Source organism: Perca flavescens, chromosome 16 (genome assembly GCF_004354835.1).
Source record: "Perca flavescens isolate YP-PL-M2 chromosome 16, PFLA_1.0, whole genome shotgun sequence".
Classification (NCBI taxonomy): Eukaryota; Metazoa; Chordata; class Actinopteri; order Perciformes; family Percidae; genus Perca; species Perca flavescens.
The window spans coordinates 4,443,759-4,466,489 of record NC_041346.1 but is presented as its reverse complement, the minus strand read 5'-3'; the positions used below and the strand labels follow the sequence as shown (position 1 = coordinate 4,466,489).

Below are 22,731 nucleotides of genomic sequence, written 5' to 3'. Positions count from 1 at the left end.
TTTTTCATTTCACAGGATGGCGAAGGCATGTCCCGCCCTACTCTGCCTCTGATTGGCTTACCCCACGGCTCTGTCTTACCCTAACCAATCGCACTCCTGCTTAAACCTAACCAATCCAACCAACGAAGGCACCGAGTACTAGCCAATCAGAGGCAGAGTAGGGCGGGTCATGCCTAAACCACATAGATCAGTGGTTCTCAACCTGGGGGTTGGGAGGGACCTCATTATTCTGGGGGGTCGCGAATCGAAAAGGTTGAGAACCACTGACATAGATAATAGATACCGCACATTTATCTCCATATTGGGACGGACAAGAGGGGCCTCCCAATGCGTCTATGTATATTGAGGTCTACACCACAGTTAAAACCATAATTTTGTTGCTGAATTTTCAAATGATTTTAAGCCATGTATTTATGATTATGGGGTACTTGCTTAAGTAAAAATGCAGGTGTTTATACAAAAATACCTTATCTTGTAAAAATAGTAATGATATGTGGCTTTAAAGTTTAATATGAATAATATTGAAAATAAAAATAATTGTAAAAATAAAAATGTATGTCACTGCAGCTAATATCTCGTGGGACATTTAAAGGTGCAATATGTAATATATTTACAGTATTTAATCAAAAAAATGACTACAATATCTCATCAGATAGGCCTATGCTATAACATGCTAAGTTGAAATACAATGTTTTCTGACAACAATGCTTAAGCCAGTATTTTCTCCTTTAAAATTTCCGTTTCATGACAAAATGTCTGTGTTTTGGCCTGTGTGTTGTTATCAACTGCCTATTTTGATAGCGGGTTGCCAGATATACCTGTAAAAAACGCAAACCCAGCGCACTACAGCTATAGCGCAGTCATGGAAGCAGCAAACAAACAAACGGGATCAACGGAGATGGATTCATTCTACCCACCCTCTTTCTAAACGGTTGCATAACCAGAGACAAGGTTAAATATTGGAGATGTTTTAAAAGATGGAGACAGCTTGGAGCCCAAAAGGACACAGAGTTGACTAATTTCCTCCTAAACAGGTAGCTAGCTAAGCGTTGAGCTTCATTCATTTATATTCACGGCTAATGCAGCGATAGTCATTTTCAGTCATTTCAACATTTATGTGCTTGCATCAAATTCTATTGAGTAACGTTACTTGCAATTTTTTTTTGACACAGCCGGTGAAATGTTCCTGACTGCAACACCGACATGCCAATACACGCTAACCATTGACATATATAATAGTGGTCAAAAGTTTTAGAACACCCCAATTTTTCTAGTTTTTTATTGAAATTTTATCAGTTCAAGTCCAATGGATAGCTTGAAATGGTACAAAGGTAAGTGGTGAACTGCCTGAGGTCAAAAAAAAAAAAGTAAGGTTACCCAAAACTGAAAAATAATGTACATTTCAGTATTTTACAAAAAGGCCTTTTTCAGGGAACAAGAAATGGGTAAACAATGTTAAGCTGTTGATCAAGCTTTGAAAGTTGGTGCTATCAATTCCCACAGGTGTTCCAACTTGTCTGGATTACTTACAACCCCCTCTGTTTGTATAAAAGTATTGTTGGAACACACTGTGGTACCATACCCTCGTGAGCATTATTTGAACAGTATTGTACTGCAGAAAGTAGTGTGTTGCCATAAAAATGGTGTGAAAAAGGCAATTAACAATGGAAGAGAGACAGACCATAACACTTAAGAGTCTAAGCTTGCGTGATAGGCGGCTCACAGGACAACAGCTTCAAGCACAGCTTAATAGTGGTCGTAATAAGCAAGTCTCAGTTTCAACTGTAAAGAGAAGACTTTAAAGAGGTTTGATAGGTCGAGTTGCAGCAAGAAAGCCATTGCTAAGATGTCAGAATAAGAAAAAGAGGGGCCAGGAAACACTGCCAATGGACTACTGAAGACTGGAAGAAGGTGCTATGGACTGATGAATCAAAATTTGAAATCTTTGGTTCATCACGCATGATTTTTGTATGCCGTCGAGTAGGCAAAAGGATGGTTCCTCAGAGTGTGACATCAACTGTCAAACATGGAGGAAGAAGTGTGATGGTCCAGGGCTGTTTTGCTGGATCCAGGGTCGGTGATTTGTACAGAGTGAAAGGCACCCTGAACCAAAATGGCTACCACAGCATTTTGCAGCGCCATGCAGTACCCTCTGGTATGCGCCTAGTTGGTCAGGGGTTCATCCTACAGCAAGATAATGACCCAAAACATAAGTCCAAGCTATGACAGAACTACCTTAGTAAAAAAGAACAAGATGGTAAGCTTAAAACCATGGAGTGGCCAGCACAGTCATCAGACTTAAACCCCATTGAGCTGGTTTGGGATGAACTGGACAGAAAAGTGAAAGCAAAGCAACCTACAAGTGCCACACAGTTATGGGAACTTCTGCAACAGAGTTGGGAAGAACTTTCTGAAGAATATTTGATTTCCATTGTAGAAAGAATGCCACGAGTGTGTTCAGCTGTTATATCTGCCAAAGGGGGCTACTTTGATGAGTAAAAAATTTAGAATACATTTTGGTTTATAAATTGATTCTGTGATTTCTTTTTTAACTTAAATTGTTCATTTGTTCTATTCTTTCATTTCAGAGTATAATAAGACATTGAACTGCATGAATTTCAATAAAAACCTGGAAGAATTGGGGTGTTCTAAAACTTTTGACCAGTAGTGTATAAAATGGACCAACAGATCCCGTGTCTCTGGACAGAGACCAGTGAAGGCTATTAGAAGCACTTTTCCGGTGATGGCTGAGCGTTACTGTGCAGCCTCCAGCTGAGAGAGACGACGTAGATGTGACGTGAGCAACCTGTCTGAAAGTTGTAAGTCTTCTGGTAGCTGTGCCAAGAGAAATCTCAATCATTCCGAATCTTGCAGAGACGGAGAGTTTATGATATGTTGGACAGTAAGATGATTCCCACTTTCTTACAAACTGGCATGCAACCATAATGTGTAATGTACTGACTGTACAGTGTATAGACAAGCTGTATAACAGGTCTGGAAGTAGTAGTACCGACAATCTCCATTCAGCGGGCATAGCCGACTGACGGTGACTGTGCCCTGGGTACAGACGGCCCTGAGGTTACGGTCTTTTAGAGGCTGTTGCGGTGACGTTAAGCCCAGAAGAGGTGGCTGTCAGTCGTGCACAAAGCTCTGCAAGGTCATGGTCTTTTTAGCGGCTATTGTTGTTACGGTTAACCAATAAAAGGTGACTGTCAGAGCTCTGCAAGAGCATGGACTTTTATAACCGTCAACATAGCAGCATCTAGAAACTCCCCCTTGCTGTGGAGTAATGTCTGGCAATGCGAGACTAGCATCAAGCTAACATTGACATTGTGTGACGTTGGATTTTGCGTCCTTAACACCTGGCAACTCCCATGAACTTCAACGCTGGGGAGGAGGGGCCGGGGGTGACAACTCTTTTCAATATTTTGAATTTGGACTGCAGTAACCATTTTAAACGCAAGCTGTCAGTATTACATGTTGGACCTTTAAGCAGCAAAATTAAAACCTGTCATTATGAACAAGACAGAGGAAACTGAAATAAACAAAAAATTGACCAGCGGGTAAACACGGACCTCTGGGTTCCGGTGCCATTCATCTGCATGTACGGCAGTACACAGAAAATTGTCAAACTTCCCTTTAAGTCACCAGCTAACGCTAGCGGTAGCTAGCTAGCTTGGTTGGCAGAAGGCTGAACCAAGGCATTTTTAGGTGACCAACATTTTTCACTTAACTTTGATGAAGTGAAACACACAGTGAGAGAGTCAGTTTAAGACAAAAACATGGACAACATCCTAAAACAAGTTCACATCTATTTGACGTACACTGCAATGGATGGCATTGCAAAGCCTCTCTCATGATTGACAGGTCGGCATGTAGCCACACCCTAGAGCATGCCATGCTTTATTGTCTATTTTAGGTCAAAACATTTTTTTATTAGGGAATCCAACAATTTGACACTCATTGTTACATCGCTTGTTATGATTCCCCATTATAAAAATAAGAGACAAAGAAAAAAAAAAGGGAAAAAATAGAAACAAAAAGCAAAACACAATAAACAACAACAACAAAAAGAGAACAATTCCCATTACCACCCACCCCATCCTAGGGACATAAGACATATAACACTAATGGGACAATCAGTGCTGCACACTCAGCCTACTGAAACACGTCAACTTAAACTACGCTATCAAGGTAGCGGAGAAGGGAAGACCAAATCTTATCAAACTGATCAAGTCTGTTTGATAAATAAAAACGAATTCTTTCCAGATGTAATAACCGAACCATTTCATCCAACCACATTTTAACAGTAGGGAATTTGGTGTTCTTTCAAAACTTGAGTATTAATTTCTTTGCAATAAGAAGTCCATAAGACAACAATTGTTGTTGAGATTTTCGAAAGGTAATGTCATCTGAGAATCCAAATATCACCACAAGTGGATTAGGCTCTAAATCAACATGCAATATTTCTGACAGAGTTTGAAAAATATTAGTCCAGAATTGAGTTAACTTAGAGCAAAGAGCTTAACTATGCAAGAGTGTGGTTTCCTCTGTCTGACATTTATCACATATTGGGGAAACATCTGAAAAAATTCAATGCAGCTTTGTCTTAGAGTAATGAAGTCGATGAATAATCTTAAATTGAATAAGGCAATGCCGAGAATAAACAGAGCATTTATGAATATTCTCTAACGCATTAACCCATAACTCGTCACTTATCTCCACCCCCATTTCCTGCTCCCACTGTAATCTTATACCCTGTGTAGAAGGTGGAGTTGTGTATAGTAAAGAATTATACAGTAGCGAAATCAAGTGACTGACCCCACATCCAAGCCCTAAAATATCATCAAACTTTGCAGAAGAAGAAGAAGAAGGCAAATGCTTTCTTATATAGTCCCTGAGCTGCAAATATCGGAAAAAAATTGTTTTTATGCAAACTGTATTTTGCCTGCAGCTGACTAAGTGAAAGCAGACTCTAAAGCTGACTTTGTGAAAGCAGAATCCATTGTAGAAGGAATAAATGATGGATTCCCTCCAATTGGTAAAAGAAAAGACAAGGACTTTATTACAAATTTTGATTTAATCTGCTTCCAAATGCGAATAGTACTATGGATTATACAATTATAATTGTAAGCCAATTTCCCTATCTTTGTAGGAGACAAGATCACTGCCCCAATATCATATGGGCTACATGCTTCTCTTTCCATTTGGATCCAAGTGGAGTGTGCAAAGTTGGGATCTAGCCACATTATAATAGTATGAAAAGCACTGGCAAAGTAATAAAGAGAGAAATTAGGGAGTGCCAATCCGCCTTCAGCTTTAGGCTTACAAAGATGCGCTTTACTTATTCGATGGGCTTTGTAATCCCATACAAAAGAAATAATAATTGAATCCAATTGCTTGAAAAAACTCTTCGGTAAAAATATTGGGATGTTCTGAAAAAGATAGAGAATTTGAGGAAGAAAAATCATTTTAATAATATTAACCCTACCTACCAAGGAAAGAGGGAGTGATCTCCAAAACTGAATATTATTTTTCAATTTAGATACTAGAAGAGGAAAGTTAGCCTTAAATAATAAATGAAAATCCTTTGTAACCTCAATTCCTAAATACGTAAATTTTTGCTGTGTTATTTTAAAGGGGGAATATTGTATAACAGAAAAATCTCGAACCTTTATAGGCATTAATTCGCTCTTAGACCAGTTTATCCGGTACCCTGAAAATGTACCAAAATGAGAGATAATTTCCAAGATTCTAGCTATAGTAAAATGGGGCTTAGTAATATATAACAGGATGTCATCAGCATACAATGAGATTTTACTTAATGTATTCTCTGTGCTTTATCCATGTATATTGGGGTCGGAACGAATAGTGTGTGCTAAGGGCTCGAGTGCCAAAGCAAAGAGTAAGGGAGATAAAGTGCAACCTTGTCTGGAACCTCTGTGTTGTAGAAACGTTGAAGAGCCATCCACTTTTCAAAACTATCACCAATATCAAACTTTCTTAAAACATTAAACAGATAAGACCACTCCAATTGGTCAAATGCTTTCTCAGCGTCAAGAGAAATGATAACCAGGTCATCTGCATGTGCGTTGTGGGAGTAAATTATATTAAAAAGACGTCTAAGATTGGAAAAGGAGTGCCTATTTGGAATAAATCCTGTCTGATCGGGGTGAACAAGTTTATCATCTACAGACCTAAGCCTATTGGACAAAGCTTTAGCCAGAATTTTTTGGTCACATGTTAAAAGTGAAATTGGCCTATAGCTACTTACTTCTTCTGGATCTTTCCCCTTTTTAAGTAATACGGTTATGGTAGCCTCATTTAACGTATGAGGTTTTATTGTCTATTTTAAAATAAATGGGACCATAATTTACAAAATGAACATCATGCTGTATTGAGGAAGACTTTAAACTGCGATTGAGGCCATACACTCGTTAAGAAAATGTTCACAAGTGAAGCCTTCTATAGAAATTGACTTTTTGGAGCCAGGGAGTCGCCACCTGCTGGAAATGAGACAGAATCCAGGTTTAAGCACTTCCACATTGGCTTCACTTTTTAGGCTCCTGAAGTTGCTGTCATATAATGATGTGAAATGTGCCTGTGCATTACTATGGATTTTACGGTAACACAGTGAATTAGGGTTCTCACCATAGTCTTGCATGTTATCGCGAGTGGATGTTGTTATACTACGGCAACTGCATGTGCTCATTAAAAATATAGCTCTGGCTAAAAGAGTATTAAGCCTCCGGTATTATCATTTTACAGTTTCTGCTTGGTCAAGATACACATTCCTGCTGACAATTTCACACTGTTACATTGATTGACAAGTTGTTAGTGCACAAAATAGTGAAACTATAGTTCAGTTGGTTCTCTTTCAGCCAAGTCCTGCATTGCCAGACCTTCCTCCACAGCGCTGCGGAGGAGGATCTGGCTAGTCCACACAGCATTCTGGGATGGGAGAAAAGCATGCTCTGGTTTATTGGCATTTCTTTAAACCAATCACAATCGTCTTGGGCGGTGCTAAACGCTGGATGAAGCAACGGTGCCTCTGCAAAATAGTCTCGGGAAGAAACTTGTTTTAGTGGAACATGTGTATGTTCAAAAGTTGTTTAGTCGTGCAACAGAAAACTCAGCTTGGACAGATAATCTAGTTTAAAATGCCAACACAAAGAAAGCGGAAGCTGATGGACATATGGCCCGAAATGAGGGACATGCAGCAGAATTTCCGGCGACACCTGAACAATCCCTGAAATGAGAAGAAAATCTACTGTGCCATATACTGTACATGTTATATGGCTGCATATATATATATATATATATATATATATATATATATATATATATATATTCACCCATTTACACAAAACTATGTGATCATAAGCTACTTGATCATTTTGCATTTAAAAATGTATTTGACAGTGATTAATCCGAAACTTTGAAAGCATTCATTATTTCTGTTTATTACACAGCCTTGATGAATTCTTGATTCTGATTGGTTAATCACGGCATTCTACGGTCTTTTATTTCTGTGTAACAGACCGTTGCTAAGTATAACAGACCGTTGCCATGGACTGAGTTCTGATCATAGACTCTGGAGGACCATTCAATACAATTATTTTTAAATGAATATTTTGAGTTGAATCCCTTCAGGCTGATTCCAGATCACCCTGCATCACCCTGTCGGGGTTCTAATTCACAATAATGATAGGCTCGCTCTACATTATTCCTTACACATTTACTAAGTAACTAACTCTGTTAGTTACTCTGTTTAAACATGTAAAATTTCATAAACAAGTCGATCCAGACTGTGTAGGCTACTTGCTGTTTTGGGTTGTTCTAAAAGCTCCCTAAAATTGCGTCATGAGACCCAGCAAGCTTTTATGTTTTGTATAAATTGTATTTTAACAAGTGCCCCAATGATATGGTGTCCTGTCTTTATTTGGAGGAGATCAGGTACTCTGCATCTGATTCATTTTGTAAATTTGTTAAGATTTGGAGTCCCTTTATTAATTATATCAGAAAGCAAAACAACTGTGTTATCCCTCTTGAGTGTGGCTTAATGTACAGTTTATTTGATCTTAAATTATAGTCATTGTACATCTCTGATATGTGACAATGCCTTTATGGATATTTCTTTTTTTATGTTTTATGCATTTGTAGACATATAAAATGGTACAAACATAGAGACAATGGAGAGATGTAATGTCTGAAAATGTCATCAACAAATTACAGAGGGGAAAAAAAGGCAAAGTGAACAAAAACAGATAAAAAAACAGACAAAAACGCCTAGATTTAGTGATTGATGGTGATGAATTATTGATGTACTGTATATTGTAAATTAGCTATGATGTGTCAGCTGGGGCAAGGTTTGGGTTTGTTTGTTTTAAGTCTACATTGTGTTATGCATCAATTATCCTCTGAAATTGGAGTTCTGGATGTGCCCATCTTTAACGGCGGTGGCTCGGGTGATAGAGCGGTCGCCTACCAATCCAAAGGTTGGTGGTTCGATCCCTGGCCCTGCGGTTCCATGTCGAAGTCTCCTTGGGCAAGACACAGAACCCTGAATTGCTCTCGATGCTGTGTGAATAGTTCCTGTACTCTGTAAAAGCACTAGTCGTTAAGATTAGAAAAGCGCTATATAAATACAGTCCATTACATTGTTGCAAATGAGAATTTGTTCTCAATCAACTTACCTGGAGAAATAAAGGTTAAATAAAAAAAAATTACATTTGTACTGGACTTCTGTTGTTGAAATGATCACTTAGGTGGTGGGACAGTCGCTTGTCCACTTGCAGCGCTGTTTGGGGTTTTTACCTGAGGATATAAAATATGTGGGTATGATCTATGACCCATTGATATTTGGAAATATTATTGCACGTGATGTCTCTGCTTAGTATGGACATTTCTGTCACTGTGGCTGTGGACACTGGAATGTCCAATATTCTGAATAATTTAGGGGTGAAAAGTGTTCTTGACTATTTTAAAAATGTATTCAATCTTAAGTAACTTCTATATACATACATTATCTTATGAAACCTTTATTGGTTGAGTTTACTTTTTTCAACTAATAGTTTTTTACTAAAATAAATGAAATGGAGAAATGTCTTAAGATTGTGTATATAGAGGGTAATACATCACACACACACACACACACACACACACACACACACACACACACACACACACACACACACACACACGCGCACACATTTGACAGACTGCAATATGTGTATTGTGTAGTTTTTTTATTTATCCATTTTTATATTGTTTTGCGTTATTTCATGTTTATTTTCTAGGTTACTGCTGCTTGTAATAGCTATTTCCTGCAAATCCGGTATATTGTTGTTATTGAAATGTTGAAATGAAAAAATAAAAACATATTTACCAACTAAGACTGTAAAGTGAGAGGATTTTGAATTACATCGTTTATTTGGCTGCTTGAGTATTGGCGTGTGATTAAACCAATAGCCACAGAGAATAAAGCATGACCGTGAGATATCCGACCAATAGAGTGTCAGTGGGCGGGGCTATACGCCCAACCAACGTAAGCGTTGTTAGTAGGAAGAAGAAGAAGCCGATTCTGGAAGCCATTACGTTGCGCACATTAATTGAGTAAATCCTACTATTTGTGCGTATTGTACGCACAATTACCTCTCCAAAAGAGCAGTTTCTGCAATTATGGCATCGGTCGCGAAAAAAAGAAAAATGAATTTCTCGGAGAGAGAGGTGGAAATTATTGTGGAAGAAATAGAGAAACAAAAGCACACACTGGTTAACCACTTCAATGCTGGAGTCACCCACATGGCAAAGAATAACGCGTGGGTGGATATTCTGAAAAAGGTGAACGCTGTCACCACCTGTCCCAGAGAGTTGCCCGAGGTGAAAAAGAAGTGGTCTGACATGAAGACGGAGGTCCGACGGAAAGTGGCCCAGGCGCGGGCTGCTATAGAGGGAATCTCCGCTGACTGCACTCCAGTTCCCGTCATCCTCACCGCTATGCAGCAGAGGATCTGTAACCTCCTGGGGGAGGCCACCATCATCAGCTTACCTGCAGGAGACTCGGATGCTGAGATAACTTTACCTGTTACAGTGAACGCTGCCGCCACCGTAACACTAGCAGACAGTAAGTTGACAAAAGTTTTCACTCTGAGCATGCACAGATAGGATACAGTTACAGTGTTAGAGGTAGTGTATGCTGCCATGAAAGTTCACGTGTTCAGATGTGGTTTGCCTCCCTAAAATGATGTCAAGGTCCACAGTTTTCCTTTACAGTAGTGCTTTTTTGTACTTGTATGATGGTGTGGAGTCTTATAAGCAATGTTTATGATGTTGACTTTTTCTATTTTTCTATTTTCCTATACATTTTATATGATTTAACACAAAAAGTAATGTAAAGTAGACTCTTGTGTTTATTTTGATAGGTTTCCTCTGTCTATTAATGGATGAGGTACCAGCAGGTTTTGGAAATATGCCTGAATATGAATGCTATACATCGTTTGTTGTGTGGATTCATTATATATAAATGGACATCCATGTACTATTGATTGCTCTGGCATGATATACTGTATATATATATTATTATGGTTACTATATAGGGGTTGTATTGAAGTTTAGTCTCTATCTATAGTAATGGATATGTGAATGAATGTTGTGCACTAAATGCCTGATTTCATGTTGAAGTTGCTGATTGGTGCACACAAAACTGTCCCCTCAAAAAGATGGCTTCTCAGGATATAACACCATTTGCCTGACGATGGTCTAGTACCGAAACATTGTCTACTATCAAACTTTATATAATTTTTTTTTATAACTTTATATAAAGTTACACAGTGTGCAGGAGTTTTCTTTGCTACATGGGATCCTTGTCACATTATACATGTTGACAGTTTGTACATGACTAAAAGTTCAAAAAATGATTCCCTATCAAGTCACTGAAATCATGTTTTGGTCTGAAAGAATTTTGTTATTACCTAAAAAAAAAAAAAGAAAATCTTCTTGTTTTATCCTTATTTACTTTAAAAGTCCAAAACTAATTAAATAAATCATTTAAAATGGCACTCTAGTAATTTAGTACTTTTAAGGAGAAAAATATTAAAGTATTTTTGCAAGTTTTAGCCTAATAATAATTGGATTTTTTTCTTTTTCTTCGATTGTTGGTTGTATTTTCCTGTGTTTTTAAGCATCATCCTCTGTCTGCGTATTTTATAGCTCTTCCATCGGGCTCAGGTACAGACTGTGATGAGGCAAAGCCACTCAGTAAGTTTTTTTTTTTCTTCTGCAATATCTCTCCATACCTGCAGAATATTATACTGTATACCTGACACATGCAGATCAGTTAGTGAATTGGACACATCTTTCCACATGGTACAAAGAAAGGTCTTCCTACAGGGAATTGATTATTAACTAAGATTTTTAATCATCATAAACCGTGTTAGCAGATACCAAAGGCACATAAGTTCATGAAGAAAAGTTAAAGAAGAGATTGTTCTATTTTTCTGTTGAGCTAAGAATTCTGGGGACAAGAACAAAGTCTTTTAGGGCCACAAGCAGAACACCACCTAGCCCTTGTAATGCTGTAATCTCACAACCAGTATTCACATTCATGAGTACAATATTAATTTCATTTACTAGATGGTCCTCTTTAATGTTGCTCAACCGTCACTACTATGTCTTGTCATTATTGACTAATAGTATTTGAATATGTGACAAGATGTATTTATTAGGAGGTTGAAAAGAAGTTTGGAGTGCAGTTGTTTAACTTCATCATATTCAGTCATACTGTACTATGCAAGAATTTGCGCAGGGGTGTGTCCAGACAAATTTACCAATTTCTGCAAATTTTTTGTGCCTTTTTGAAACTCTGAAGATCAATCACCGGACGTTGCGGTCCTTAAGCATTGGCTTACAGGTAACATTTGAACATCCAGATGTTATCCAGCTGTTTTTGTTTCTGAGGCCTACTGATTTTTGTGTTTTCTGGATCCATCCATGAAAGATGAACAAGCCTGAGTGAATCCTCACTTGTTCCCGGTGTCATTCACAATGACAATAATGCATTCTGAACCAGATGTTCTGGCAAAATAAAACATGTTTACACAAAGTTTGTAATATGATTAAAATGTGGGTAGAAAGTCAGAGGAGGGATAATTGTAATATCAGAATAAATTAACTGGCATATTTATGACCATCCAGTTCAAACCATTTAAACCCGAAATCCATCCCCCTGGCTCGTCCTTTGACCATGTCCTAGTCTCGCATTGCCAGACCGTCCTCCACTGTGCCGCGTTGGACGGTCTGGCTAGTCCACACGGCATTTCGGGATGGGAGAGGAACATGCTCTGGTTTATTGGCTTTTCTTTAAACCAATCACAATCTATGCACCGCACAGAGCCCCGGTGCCTCTGCAAAATAGCCTCGGGAAGGAACTTGTTTTGGTGGAACATGTGAACGTTCAAAAGTTGTTTTAGTCGTGCAACAGAAAACTCAGATTGGACAGATAGTCTAGCTAGCTGTCTGGATTTACCCTGCAGAGATCTGAGGAGCAGGTAACCATAGTCCTCAGATATCCACCGGAGTTTAAAATTCCAACACAAAGAAAGTATAAGGTAAGGGACATCCGGCCAAAAAGAAGGACATACGGCGGAATTCCCTGTCCTGTCTCCAGCTCCATACTAGTGGTATAGATCTTATCATTTCAACATTTTCAGATCTGCTACTCCTTTAACTGGTGCTTTGAGTGACATAAGGGTTAGTAGATCACAACTCTACTTTCAGTTTTAAAGTTTGATTGGAAACTTGTAGACTCCTCAGCCAAAGTAACTCAACTAAAGTTGTTTCTGTTCTGTTTCCAGCTGAAACAACTTACCACACCCTAGAGGATGGAGGCGTAGTGGAGTACTGCACCACCACTGTAGGTGACTCCACTCCCACTGTGGCAGCCGTTGAGGCTCCAGTGGAGATGCTGGCCTCATCCTCGGCTTCCCCACCTCCGCCTCAGGGTCAGGCCAAACCTCAGGAGCTGAAGAGCCGCATTGCCCTCAACTCAGCCCGCCTGCTGCAGGAGCAGAGAGTCACCAACGTCCACATCCGACAGATTGCCCAGCACCTGGAGGGCCAGAACGAGCTCCTGCAGATGATGCGGCGCTCCCAGGAGGCTCAGGCATTCGCCCAGGAAAGACAGGCCCAGGCCCTGGAAGGTACCCAGGCTGCCCTGCTAGCATTAGTGCAGATGCTCAGGCCTGCTCTCAAAGACCTGCGCAAATTCCTGCAGAGTGGGAATGAGGTCACAAACCCCAGCAGCTCAGCAGCAGGAGCGATAGCTGACAGGCCAGGAACAGAGGAGCAGAGCAGGCCCAAAACACCTCCACAGCAAGCTGAGGAGACACAATAGCACTGTGTGTGTGTGTGTGTGTGTGTGTGTGTGTGTGTGTGTGTGTGTGTGTGTGTGTGTGTGTGTGTGTGTGTGTGTGTGTGTGTGTGTGTGTGTGTGTGTGTGTGTGTGTGTGTGTGTGTGTGTGTGTGTGTGTGTGTGTGTGTGTGTGGCTTCCTGTCTGCATTGTACATAGAGGAGTCCTTGCACACAAGCTTCAGAGAACAATGAAAAGCTTTTTAAAAGTTGCCTTGGGGTAAGCATGTACATAATTTTACTTCTGTTTTATGATTCGGAAAAACAGTCGCAGAAGCAGTGAAAAGGTTGTGCATTATTTTTACTTTTTACCGTCTGTCATTAATTAGCAGTGAGTTTATGTTGTTTAATACATTGGATTTGATATTGAAATTGTGTTTTTAATGCAATTATGCAGGTAGTCATCCCCCTGATGTGGGCTGAACTTTTAAATCTTAGTTTCTTTAAGTCATCCTGCAGTTTACCCTGAATGAAGAATAAATCAGTCTTGTTTTAAGACCAGAATCAGCTGGGGTCTTCAGTTAGTGTGCACCATGTCTTCAGAATTTAATAAAACTTGACGCCTCATCGGCCTGCGTTTTCCCTGCAGGGTGCATCACTATTAATCAACCAGAAGAGGTCAGTGTGTGCAAGCAAGTTTCACCACTGGTGGAGCAGCTGCAGTGTAGTTTTAAGGCATCTATAAATTAGGATGAAATCTGTGTGTTATGTGAAATTATTTTACTTTACAGTCATATACTACGTTTATTTTCACACTGGACCTTATTACCCCATGCATTAGTGTCTAAGTGACTAATGTGAACAAGAATCTTTGAAATTGGTCCAATATTGAGTCAGAACACTGGCAGCAGCGAACCAGGCTGCAATGTAACCATATAGGGCAAATGTGCATGTCAATTTCTTTCCACTAAAAGTGCTGTTTTTGCCACTGACAGGCTCAGATTGTTATTCTAAGTGTCTGACAACATTATGAAAAGGTTCCCTACATAGATATAGCTTTTTGTTAAAGAGTAAGATACTTTTTGTTTAACCAGAAACGGCTCAGAAATCACTATCGCCAAACCCACCAGACTCCATTTAAAGGTCCAATGTGTAGGAATTTCTAGCGTTGAGATCATATATCGCAATCAACTCACTCGCACCACGCAGTTCAAAGTACGTATTACAGCTACGGTAGCCTTCACGCTTCGAAAAGCCGATCTCTTGCTCTTTTCAATATCCTTTTAATTTTTCTGGCCGAAGAAGAAGACTCCTGTTCCTGAAATTTGGATTTTGAATACTTGTGGTCCTCCGCGTTTCCTTCTTCAAACTTGCCGGGGCCGGGAAGCTACGATACCCATTAGCAGCATTAGCAGCACCTGTGAGTTTATCATGTGACAGCAAAGACGCGACCGGCAGAGCAGTATGTCCTGTATGTCCCTTACTGGCTAACGTATTTCAAGATGGTGCATGAATATGGAGCGTCTACCACAGTTCATGCGAATGCAAATGTAAAATTTCAAGCCAATAGGAATACTTGGAGTTGATGGTGGAGGTAAATATTCATGAAAAAGGAATGGGCAACACAGATTTTGATAATGAACAACTAAACACGTTACACACTGGACCTTTAAATAAACAATACTTTTAGTATGTGTAGAGCCAGCATATTTCTACATGTAAATGGGTAAATTAAGGGTTTATTTCAACCAAACCAGAGTGGGGATTGTTGGAACAGTGGAAAGACGAACCAAGACGGCATGTTGATAATTTTATTTTGTTTCTGTCGACTTTGAATGAAGTGTGTTTTTTTACGATAATAAAATTACTATTTATTTAAATGGAGTCTGGGTGGGTTTGGCGATAAGGATTTTGGGGATGTTTTTATGTTTAAAAAAGGATCTCATTCTTTAACAAAAAGATCAACCTCTGTAGGGATCCTTTCCATAATGTTGTGAGATACTAGATCATCATTAGAATAATAATCTGAGCATGTCAATGGTAAAACAAGCACTTTTTGTGGACATACATTTAAGGTCAAATTAACTTACATTGTAGCTCGTTTCAGCAGCGGCCTTGCTCAATACTGGACCAATTTCAAAGATTGTTGTTCCCATCAGTCACTTAGACACAAAAACATAGGAAAATAGGTTGAAAAAAAAAAAACTGAAGTTACCCTTTAAGTGACTTGGATGTCCACAGTAAATATCTGGGATTCTCTTATAGGGTCGATTTTTGTTACTACTGATAACAACCTAAATACATTCCTGTTACTTAAGTTTGATTTATTTTCAGTATTTTGGTTTGACAGTAGTAAATCATTAGAGCCCGAGTTACAACAACATTGGTCAGGCCCTATTGAAACTGATAGGATTATTATAAGGGCCCAAACATAAAAGTGCCAGAGGTCCAACGGTCCCTGCTATGAGACAGGAAGCTGTTGAAACTTGAATTTTACGTAGTCCAATCTCTCATGCTGGATAAGAGTCCTGGCCTGAAAACATTTACACAGCCATATTAACCTTAACTAATGGCATAGTCATGGCGCCGCCTACTGACAACAAGACGTCAACCTTGTGGAACAAAGTTCATCCAGTTTACATGAAATTTACATTGTCTGGTCTACGCATGATACACAGCAGCATGACATATAATTAGTGTGTTTTCCAGTGCCACATAGTGGACAGAGGAAGTGGTACCATTTTTTCTATAAGTCATTTCCAGTGCCACACACTCCACCCAGGAAATAATGTCAGACTAGTGGATCCGCCAAGGATTGCGGCGTACAATGACCTCCCACAAAGATTACACTCTCCTCTCTGGTCTACCTCTCAAACTTCTCCATAAACTCCAAATGGTCCAGAACTGCCCGGAGTATCACCACAACTCCCTCCATAGATCACATCACCCCTGTCCTTCAACAACTCCACTGGCTCCCTATCAAATATCGCATTGACTATAAGATTCTCTTTCTTACTTTCAAGGCTCTCCACAACCTTGCACCTCCGTACCTTTCTGCACACCTACACACACACACACACACACACACACACACACACACACACCCTTCTGGACACCTTCAAATCACAGCTCAAAACAGATTAGCATATTTTGTTTGGCCATACCATTCTCACTTCTCATATATTGCTGTCTGTGTTCTTGTTTTTAATTACTGTTGAGTGACGTTAAAGGCACCCATAAATAAAATGAATTATTATTATTATTATTATTATTATTATTATTATTAACTTGCACGTAAATGCACCGATGCATCAACCAATGTCCCACCAGCACCCCCGATATGCGGGAGGGTGCGAGGGCCCGGTCATCACTGCTTGCAGCTTTAAATATTGTTTTGCAAATTAATTGATTTTTACAGGGGCTAAAAGTGCGTTGAAATGTGAAAATTTGCACACCGGTAACATTTTTGATATTTTATGGGTGTCATGCTTTAGTATAGCCCCCCTACAAAATGTCAAAGAAGTAGCCCTCACAGTATGTTTCACCTAGATGTATGAAATTTGGTAGGTATATGAATCATGTCCAGATAACAAAAACGGCTCTTGGAGCTATACCCTAAATGCAACAGTAAATCAGCCATGTTTAATTTACTGTCCAATCTTTGGATGTTTTTAGCCATTTGCAGGCATTGTAAGTATCAGGCCTTCTTAGAATCTCTGGCTAGGGTCTTGAAAAAAATACCCCTCTGGTGGTCATTTGAAGATTCAAGATGTTTATTGTCACACCGGTTATACAAGTACAAACGTGTGAAAAGTGTATGCTTGGAGGCTCCATTTAAGAAAAACAGAAAGTAGTAAATGTAAGGAACATATAACATATTAATAAATCATGTTAAATCTCTAGGAGGAGTACTGTATGTTAAAAAAAAAAATTAAATGCTTAGAAATGGTATAAAATGTCCAAAAATGGCACAGTAAAATGAATATGGCTGACCTTTTGTTGGATTTAGGGAATGACTCCAAGAGGCTTTTTTGTCTGGACATGATACATGGGACTACCACATATCGTACATCTAGGAGGGCTACTTCGTTGAAATTTTGTAGAGGGACTTTGGAGCCAATTTACCACACCCAAGCCTCAAAACTCATGTCAGATTTAATTTCTGCCACTTCTGATTTGTGTGCAAATTTGATTAAGCTGAGCATTTTAGCCCCTCAAGTGCAATTAATTTTGGTTAAAAACAATAATGAACAAAGCAATCAATAGGACCTTTACTGACTGATGTTATCACTGCTTTGGCGTTTGGCCCTCGGCTTTCATCTTGAAAACGTGTCAGGGTAGTGAGGAAAGCAAACAAACAGCACACAGAAGGCTCTTTTCATTTTTCATCTCATCTGATCAATCCAACACGTAAGAGCTGTCAAAACTGGCCAAAAATGAAGTTTGAATGTTCCTTCTGAAAAACACATAGGTTTGAACAATTGGAATAACAATTTTTGCACCATAATATGGCAAACGTACGAGATATACATAGCTACTTGTGTTGGTATCATAGGCTGTAAAAAGTTGGTATATTTATTTCAACAATAACATATATTTTAAAGCAACACCAAAGATTCTTTTTGTACCTTAAAATAATGTTTCCAAAATTGTTTCAGTGGTTCATCAATTTGTAACAGGGTGAACGGCACTTCTGCATTCAAACTAATACTATATACTATACCATAAAAAATGTAATAGACCTCCCTCTTTGCACTGTCTGCACTGTTCTCTTAATACATCCATGGTCTGCACGCAAGCAAGCTAGCATACTAGCCAGCCAGCCTCAAAATTAGTAAAATGTAACAGTTAACTTAACATCTTAATGTTTCATTCACACGCTGTTGTCAATTCGTAGGAAAGCACATAGCTATTGCAAGATGAGTGACAATTTTGTTCGGCTAATTTTCTGTAACCAGTATAGGATTAAGGCATGCTTGGTGTCCGGAATTAGCAAGCTAAGGTTAGCCAACTAGCCAGCAGCGGGCCGTTCGAGTTTGGTCCTTCCACTCCGCTCCCACCGTAGAGAGAATTCTTTGCAGAGAGATCAGATGACAGCCTGGGAGATGGTTAGCCATCTCCTGGTGTCATCGGTTTTCCCGGTGGCTAGTAAAGCAGAGTGACCGTAGGCTCTGTTCGGTTTCTAGACAGTGAAAGAAATGGATACAGCAACGCCATAGACTTTGATGGAGACCAGTGACGTCTATTAGAAGCACTTTTCCGGTGATGGCTGAGCGTACTGAGCACTCTCAAACTGAGCTTGCCGACGTAGATGTGACGTGAGCAACCTGTCTGGAATTTGTAAGTCTTCTGGTAGAGCGTAAGTAGTCCATGAGCGTAGGAGCAGGAGCAAAACGTTGCTGAAATATTTTGTTCCGATGCTTTCATGGACTCTCTATGGTCTTCTCCCTTGACTGTATGCTGCCACAGTCGGTCATAGTCGCCTCTTGTTCCTGGCCATCGGCTTGGTGTGTCAGGGCCTTTTCACACAGAAGTGGGGACTTGTGGGAGAGAAAAAAGTTTTAATTGCGTCAGTAGCTGGCAAGGCTATTTTATTCACTTTAAACATCGGATGAAGTGATTCTTTTCTCCAATACAGATGATGCCGAGTCATTAATAAATTAGTCATGACCAGTGTTGCTATAATCAGATTACATTTGTCTGTAATGCAGTAATGTAACGCATTACTGTCGATAAGTCAGTAATCACATTACAGTTACTTATCAATTAATTATCGCGTTACTTGCGTTACTGGTTCTTCAACTATATGCATAACGTGAGGAGAATATAACAAATCAAATGTCAGAGCCACTGCTTAGGACGTCTTTTGAGGGGTGGAGGTATGCCCATTACGTCAAATTAGTTGCAGCGAAAGGACAATAACTTGATTGTAAAGTGCTAATTGTGCCCAGGCCACAGACACCTCTCCACCGCAGCGAACACAACATCCAATCAAAGCTAGTTGCTAAAGTCCCCCGAACCCTGAGACACTGATGAAAAGCCATGTTGCATGTTGCCGACACCTGCCAAGCAGCCAAGAATTGATTTTCAACAGCAGGTAAACAAAGCAGAGAAAGATAAGCATACATAGTGGAGGAAATGTTTCCTTTTTCATCTTTTCATACACATACTGGGCAAAATACAGATAATGAAGAGCGGACCACCGCCAGTACTTCTTGACAAATTTTGTGGTGATGTTCACAACTTTGTTGTCAGCTTTGTGGTTTTAAAGAGCATAAAAGAGAGATCTTGTGTATGTCCTCATTATAATAAGAGTTATTTTGATCTGGGCATACATGAGATTTAACTTTATATTGTTATTTCAATCAGGGGAGACTTCGTTGCAGATATGCAGAGATTTATTGGACAGATGCCTGATATGACATGTACAGTCTTTGGAGATTAGACTCCATCATTATGAAATATATATATATATATATATATATATATATATATATATATATATATATATATATATATTTTGGGTATTAGAAAGCCAGAAAATGATCCCCCGATGGAGTCTAGACACTGATGGAAGTGTGAGGAATCTGAATACCGAACCGAGGAGCCGATGTGGTCCTGACGGAGGAGGAACCAGGAACCGTTAGGTTAGTGTTCTTAGCCTGAAATAACAACTGAGCAGCAGAGAGAGACAAGTTTAAAACAGGGATGTCATGCTGTGATTGGCTCGTGAAATTCAAGGCCGCTTCTGATTGGTTAGATAAAAGTGAATGCCTCTACAACTGTTCAGTTTAGAAGAGAGAGAAATGTGATTGAGTTTAGAAGTCTTCCAGTCAGAATTTACGCTGAGCTCCATTTGGCAAGTAAGTTATGGTGCATCTCAGGTGATGTTACAGAGTAATCCAAAAGTAATGTAACTAGTAGTGTAACTAATTACTTTCAGCAGTGAGTAATATATTAAATACTGATACTACTAATGATGATGAGCGATGCATTTCTCCATGAGTTTGCTATGGTAGTGATTATAACTTGTGACTTGGTAGCTTGTTTAATAGCTTATTGGATAGTTGGTCACCCACTACAACTAACAATAAGCCTATGAATTGATGATTGTCTGTATGTGGCCAGAGGACTTAACTTATCTCTGCGTGACGGCGTTCTGTGTGTAACACATTTTATGTACCTAAAAATAAGGATGTACTGGCGGTCGCCGGCACCTGTGCAGTAGAGAAAGATGTTTATAAAAGTCGCTATATGTCCAGCTCAGTTACATGGAAGAGGATAAAGGCAACATGTGAAAAAAATGTATTAGAGTTCTGAGTTTAAAGTTAGAATTCTGAGAATAAAGTCAGAATGTGTCTCTGGTAAACGCTGCCTTTGTCAAGGTTGAAAGTAGCCCAATAAAGTTTTAAAGTTTTCGGACAGCAGCCTCCTATTGTGTAAACAAGACAATGTGATTGGTTGATGTCTTTATTCATGATGAAAGCTGAGAAAAATAAATAAATTGAAGGCAATATAATCCCTGTCACTCTCTCACTCGCTCTACCACACACTCACTGTATGGCTCTGCTGTTCTCTTAAAGAGGGCAGCGAAAGCTCTGCGTAGAGTCCCAGCAGATCCATAAATCCCGTTTTACACACCTCAGCTCAGACTTTGTGGACGGTCCCTAACTGGCCCCATGAGATCTGAGACGTTCACGGAGCCGCTCTGACTGACTGTTGTTGAAATCTACTGGGGAGGGAAAAGTTGGTGAAGATGCACTGAAACCGACAAAACTGCCAAGAACCCATACTTCAGTTATCTGCAGCGGTACACCGTTGTACTGTTTTACAAGTATGAGGAGCATCAGACCAACGAAACGGTAAAGTTTGTGAAAGTTTATACGAAAGATTATTCTAGTGAGCCGCCGAGTGGTGGTTTCGATGTTTGCGTGGCAGCTATCTGCACTGAGAGAGTCTGTAAATGTTACCAACCTTGGAGAAAAGACAAGCAAACGATTTATTTTTGTATCTAAAACGATTATAAAACACCAAATTCATGAATCAAAACTGTAACAGTATGTAGGAGGTGTTGTCTTAGGCTATATCTGCAACTGGGGGATAGAGAAATATAGCCTACGGACCACATGATTTCTACAGCTGTCATTGCTGCAAGAAACGTAACACGCAGTTGCGAAAGAAACCGTGTTCATCTTCATGTATAACTTCAACAAGTGTATTCTTTTCAATTCCAGGTCCAAACAGTTCTTTAGAGATGGCTGACATTGCAGCAAAGAAGGATTTTCGGCGCCCACTTTAAAGCCAAAGAGAGTAGTAGGCTAGCAATATCTGTTCTGTTTCCATTCATTGGTGTTCATCATACCATGAGCGCACTCCAGCAGCTGGGAACAATGTCTTTTTTGATAAAAAAGAAGAAGTTCAAGTTTCAAGTGCACTTTACATTGGAGGAGCTTACAGCAGTGCCTTTTGTTAATGGAGTGCTTTTCTGCAAGATCCGGCTGATTGACGGTGGGGACTTTGCCGTTTCGTCATCCAGGTAGGCTATTTGGAACAACTTGCCACTTCCTTGTTGTAACACACTAAAACCACTATTGCATGCAATCGACACTTGTGGTTAATCTCTTTCCACTGGAACACTTACTGACCTTTCCTTCTCTGTTAAATGTACTTGTTTTCCCATTTCTATTGTTGACACTCTAGAGTTGCCCTCTGTTGTTAAGTGTTCTACCTCAGATAAGGGGTGGTTACAGCCATAAAACTGGTATGAAACTGCATGTCTTGTTCTTGTAGTATACCACAGTGTTATTTCACCCTCATGTTTCCGGGGAAATTTGCCTTTGTGCTGTTTCTCAGCTCCACTCTGGCATACATTCGCACTGGGCGCTGCCCAGCACTTCTGCTGCACCTCTTTGAGCCTCACAGTATGTTGAGGTTAAGTGGTTTGCTCAAGGGCTCCTTGGCAAAGTTGTTGAGGGAGCAAATATCATTCACTGTCCTGCTAGGATTCAAACTGTCCCGCTTCTCTTAACGTCTAGACCTCTGCTGGGTCGCTTAACTTAAACTACAAAAACATAGGGACTCTATCATTGGAAGAAAGTTGTTCTAATAAAAGCAATCCAATGTGATGAGGTCTGTCGATTGTCTCAAGTAACTACGACAATGTGTCTAAAAAACAGGTTGCTGTTGTATTTTCTAAATCTAACTTTTTAAACATGGAATTCTGTTTGCACTGGCCTGACTTTATTAAGACTCACTCTAATACATTTGTGGCTCAATATGAGTAAGCTGTGGGGAAGTGTCACAACAAGTCTGCAGGTTCCAAGAATAATAGACATGCCTACGGACCACACCAAGGTTTTGCATGTTTTAACCCATTTAGAGCA

General features: G+C 39.6%; 2 protein-coding genes across 2 annotated transcripts in view; both read left to right on the top strand.

Annotated features, from left to right (window-relative positions):
• The first annotated feature begins 9,534 nt into the window (after positions 1–9,534).
• Positions 9,535–13,436, top strand: naif1 (nuclear apoptosis inducing factor 1). Its single transcript, XM_028602328.1, has 3 exons — positions 9,535–10,126; positions 11,212–11,259; positions 12,855–13,436. The coding sequence occupies exons 1-3, from the start codon at positions 9,682–9,684 to the stop codon at positions 13,391–13,393; spliced, it is 1,032 nt and encodes a 343-aa protein (XP_028458129.1). The 5' UTR covers positions 9,535–9,681; the 3' UTR covers positions 13,394–13,436.
• A 7,482-nt stretch (positions 13,437–20,918) lies between these two features.
• eeig1b (estrogen-induced osteoclastogenesis regulator 1b) overlaps positions 20,919–22,731 on the top strand; it is a 48,463-nt gene continuing 46,650 nt past the window's right edge. Inside the window, exons 1-2 of the mRNA XM_028602620.1 lie at positions 20,919–21,210; positions 21,583–21,884. Of these exons, the coding sequence (XP_028458421.1) occupies positions 21,712–21,884 (173 nt within the window). The 5' untranslated portion in view covers positions 20,919–21,210; positions 21,583–21,711. The remainder of the gene's footprint in view (positions 21,211–21,582; positions 21,885–22,731) is intronic.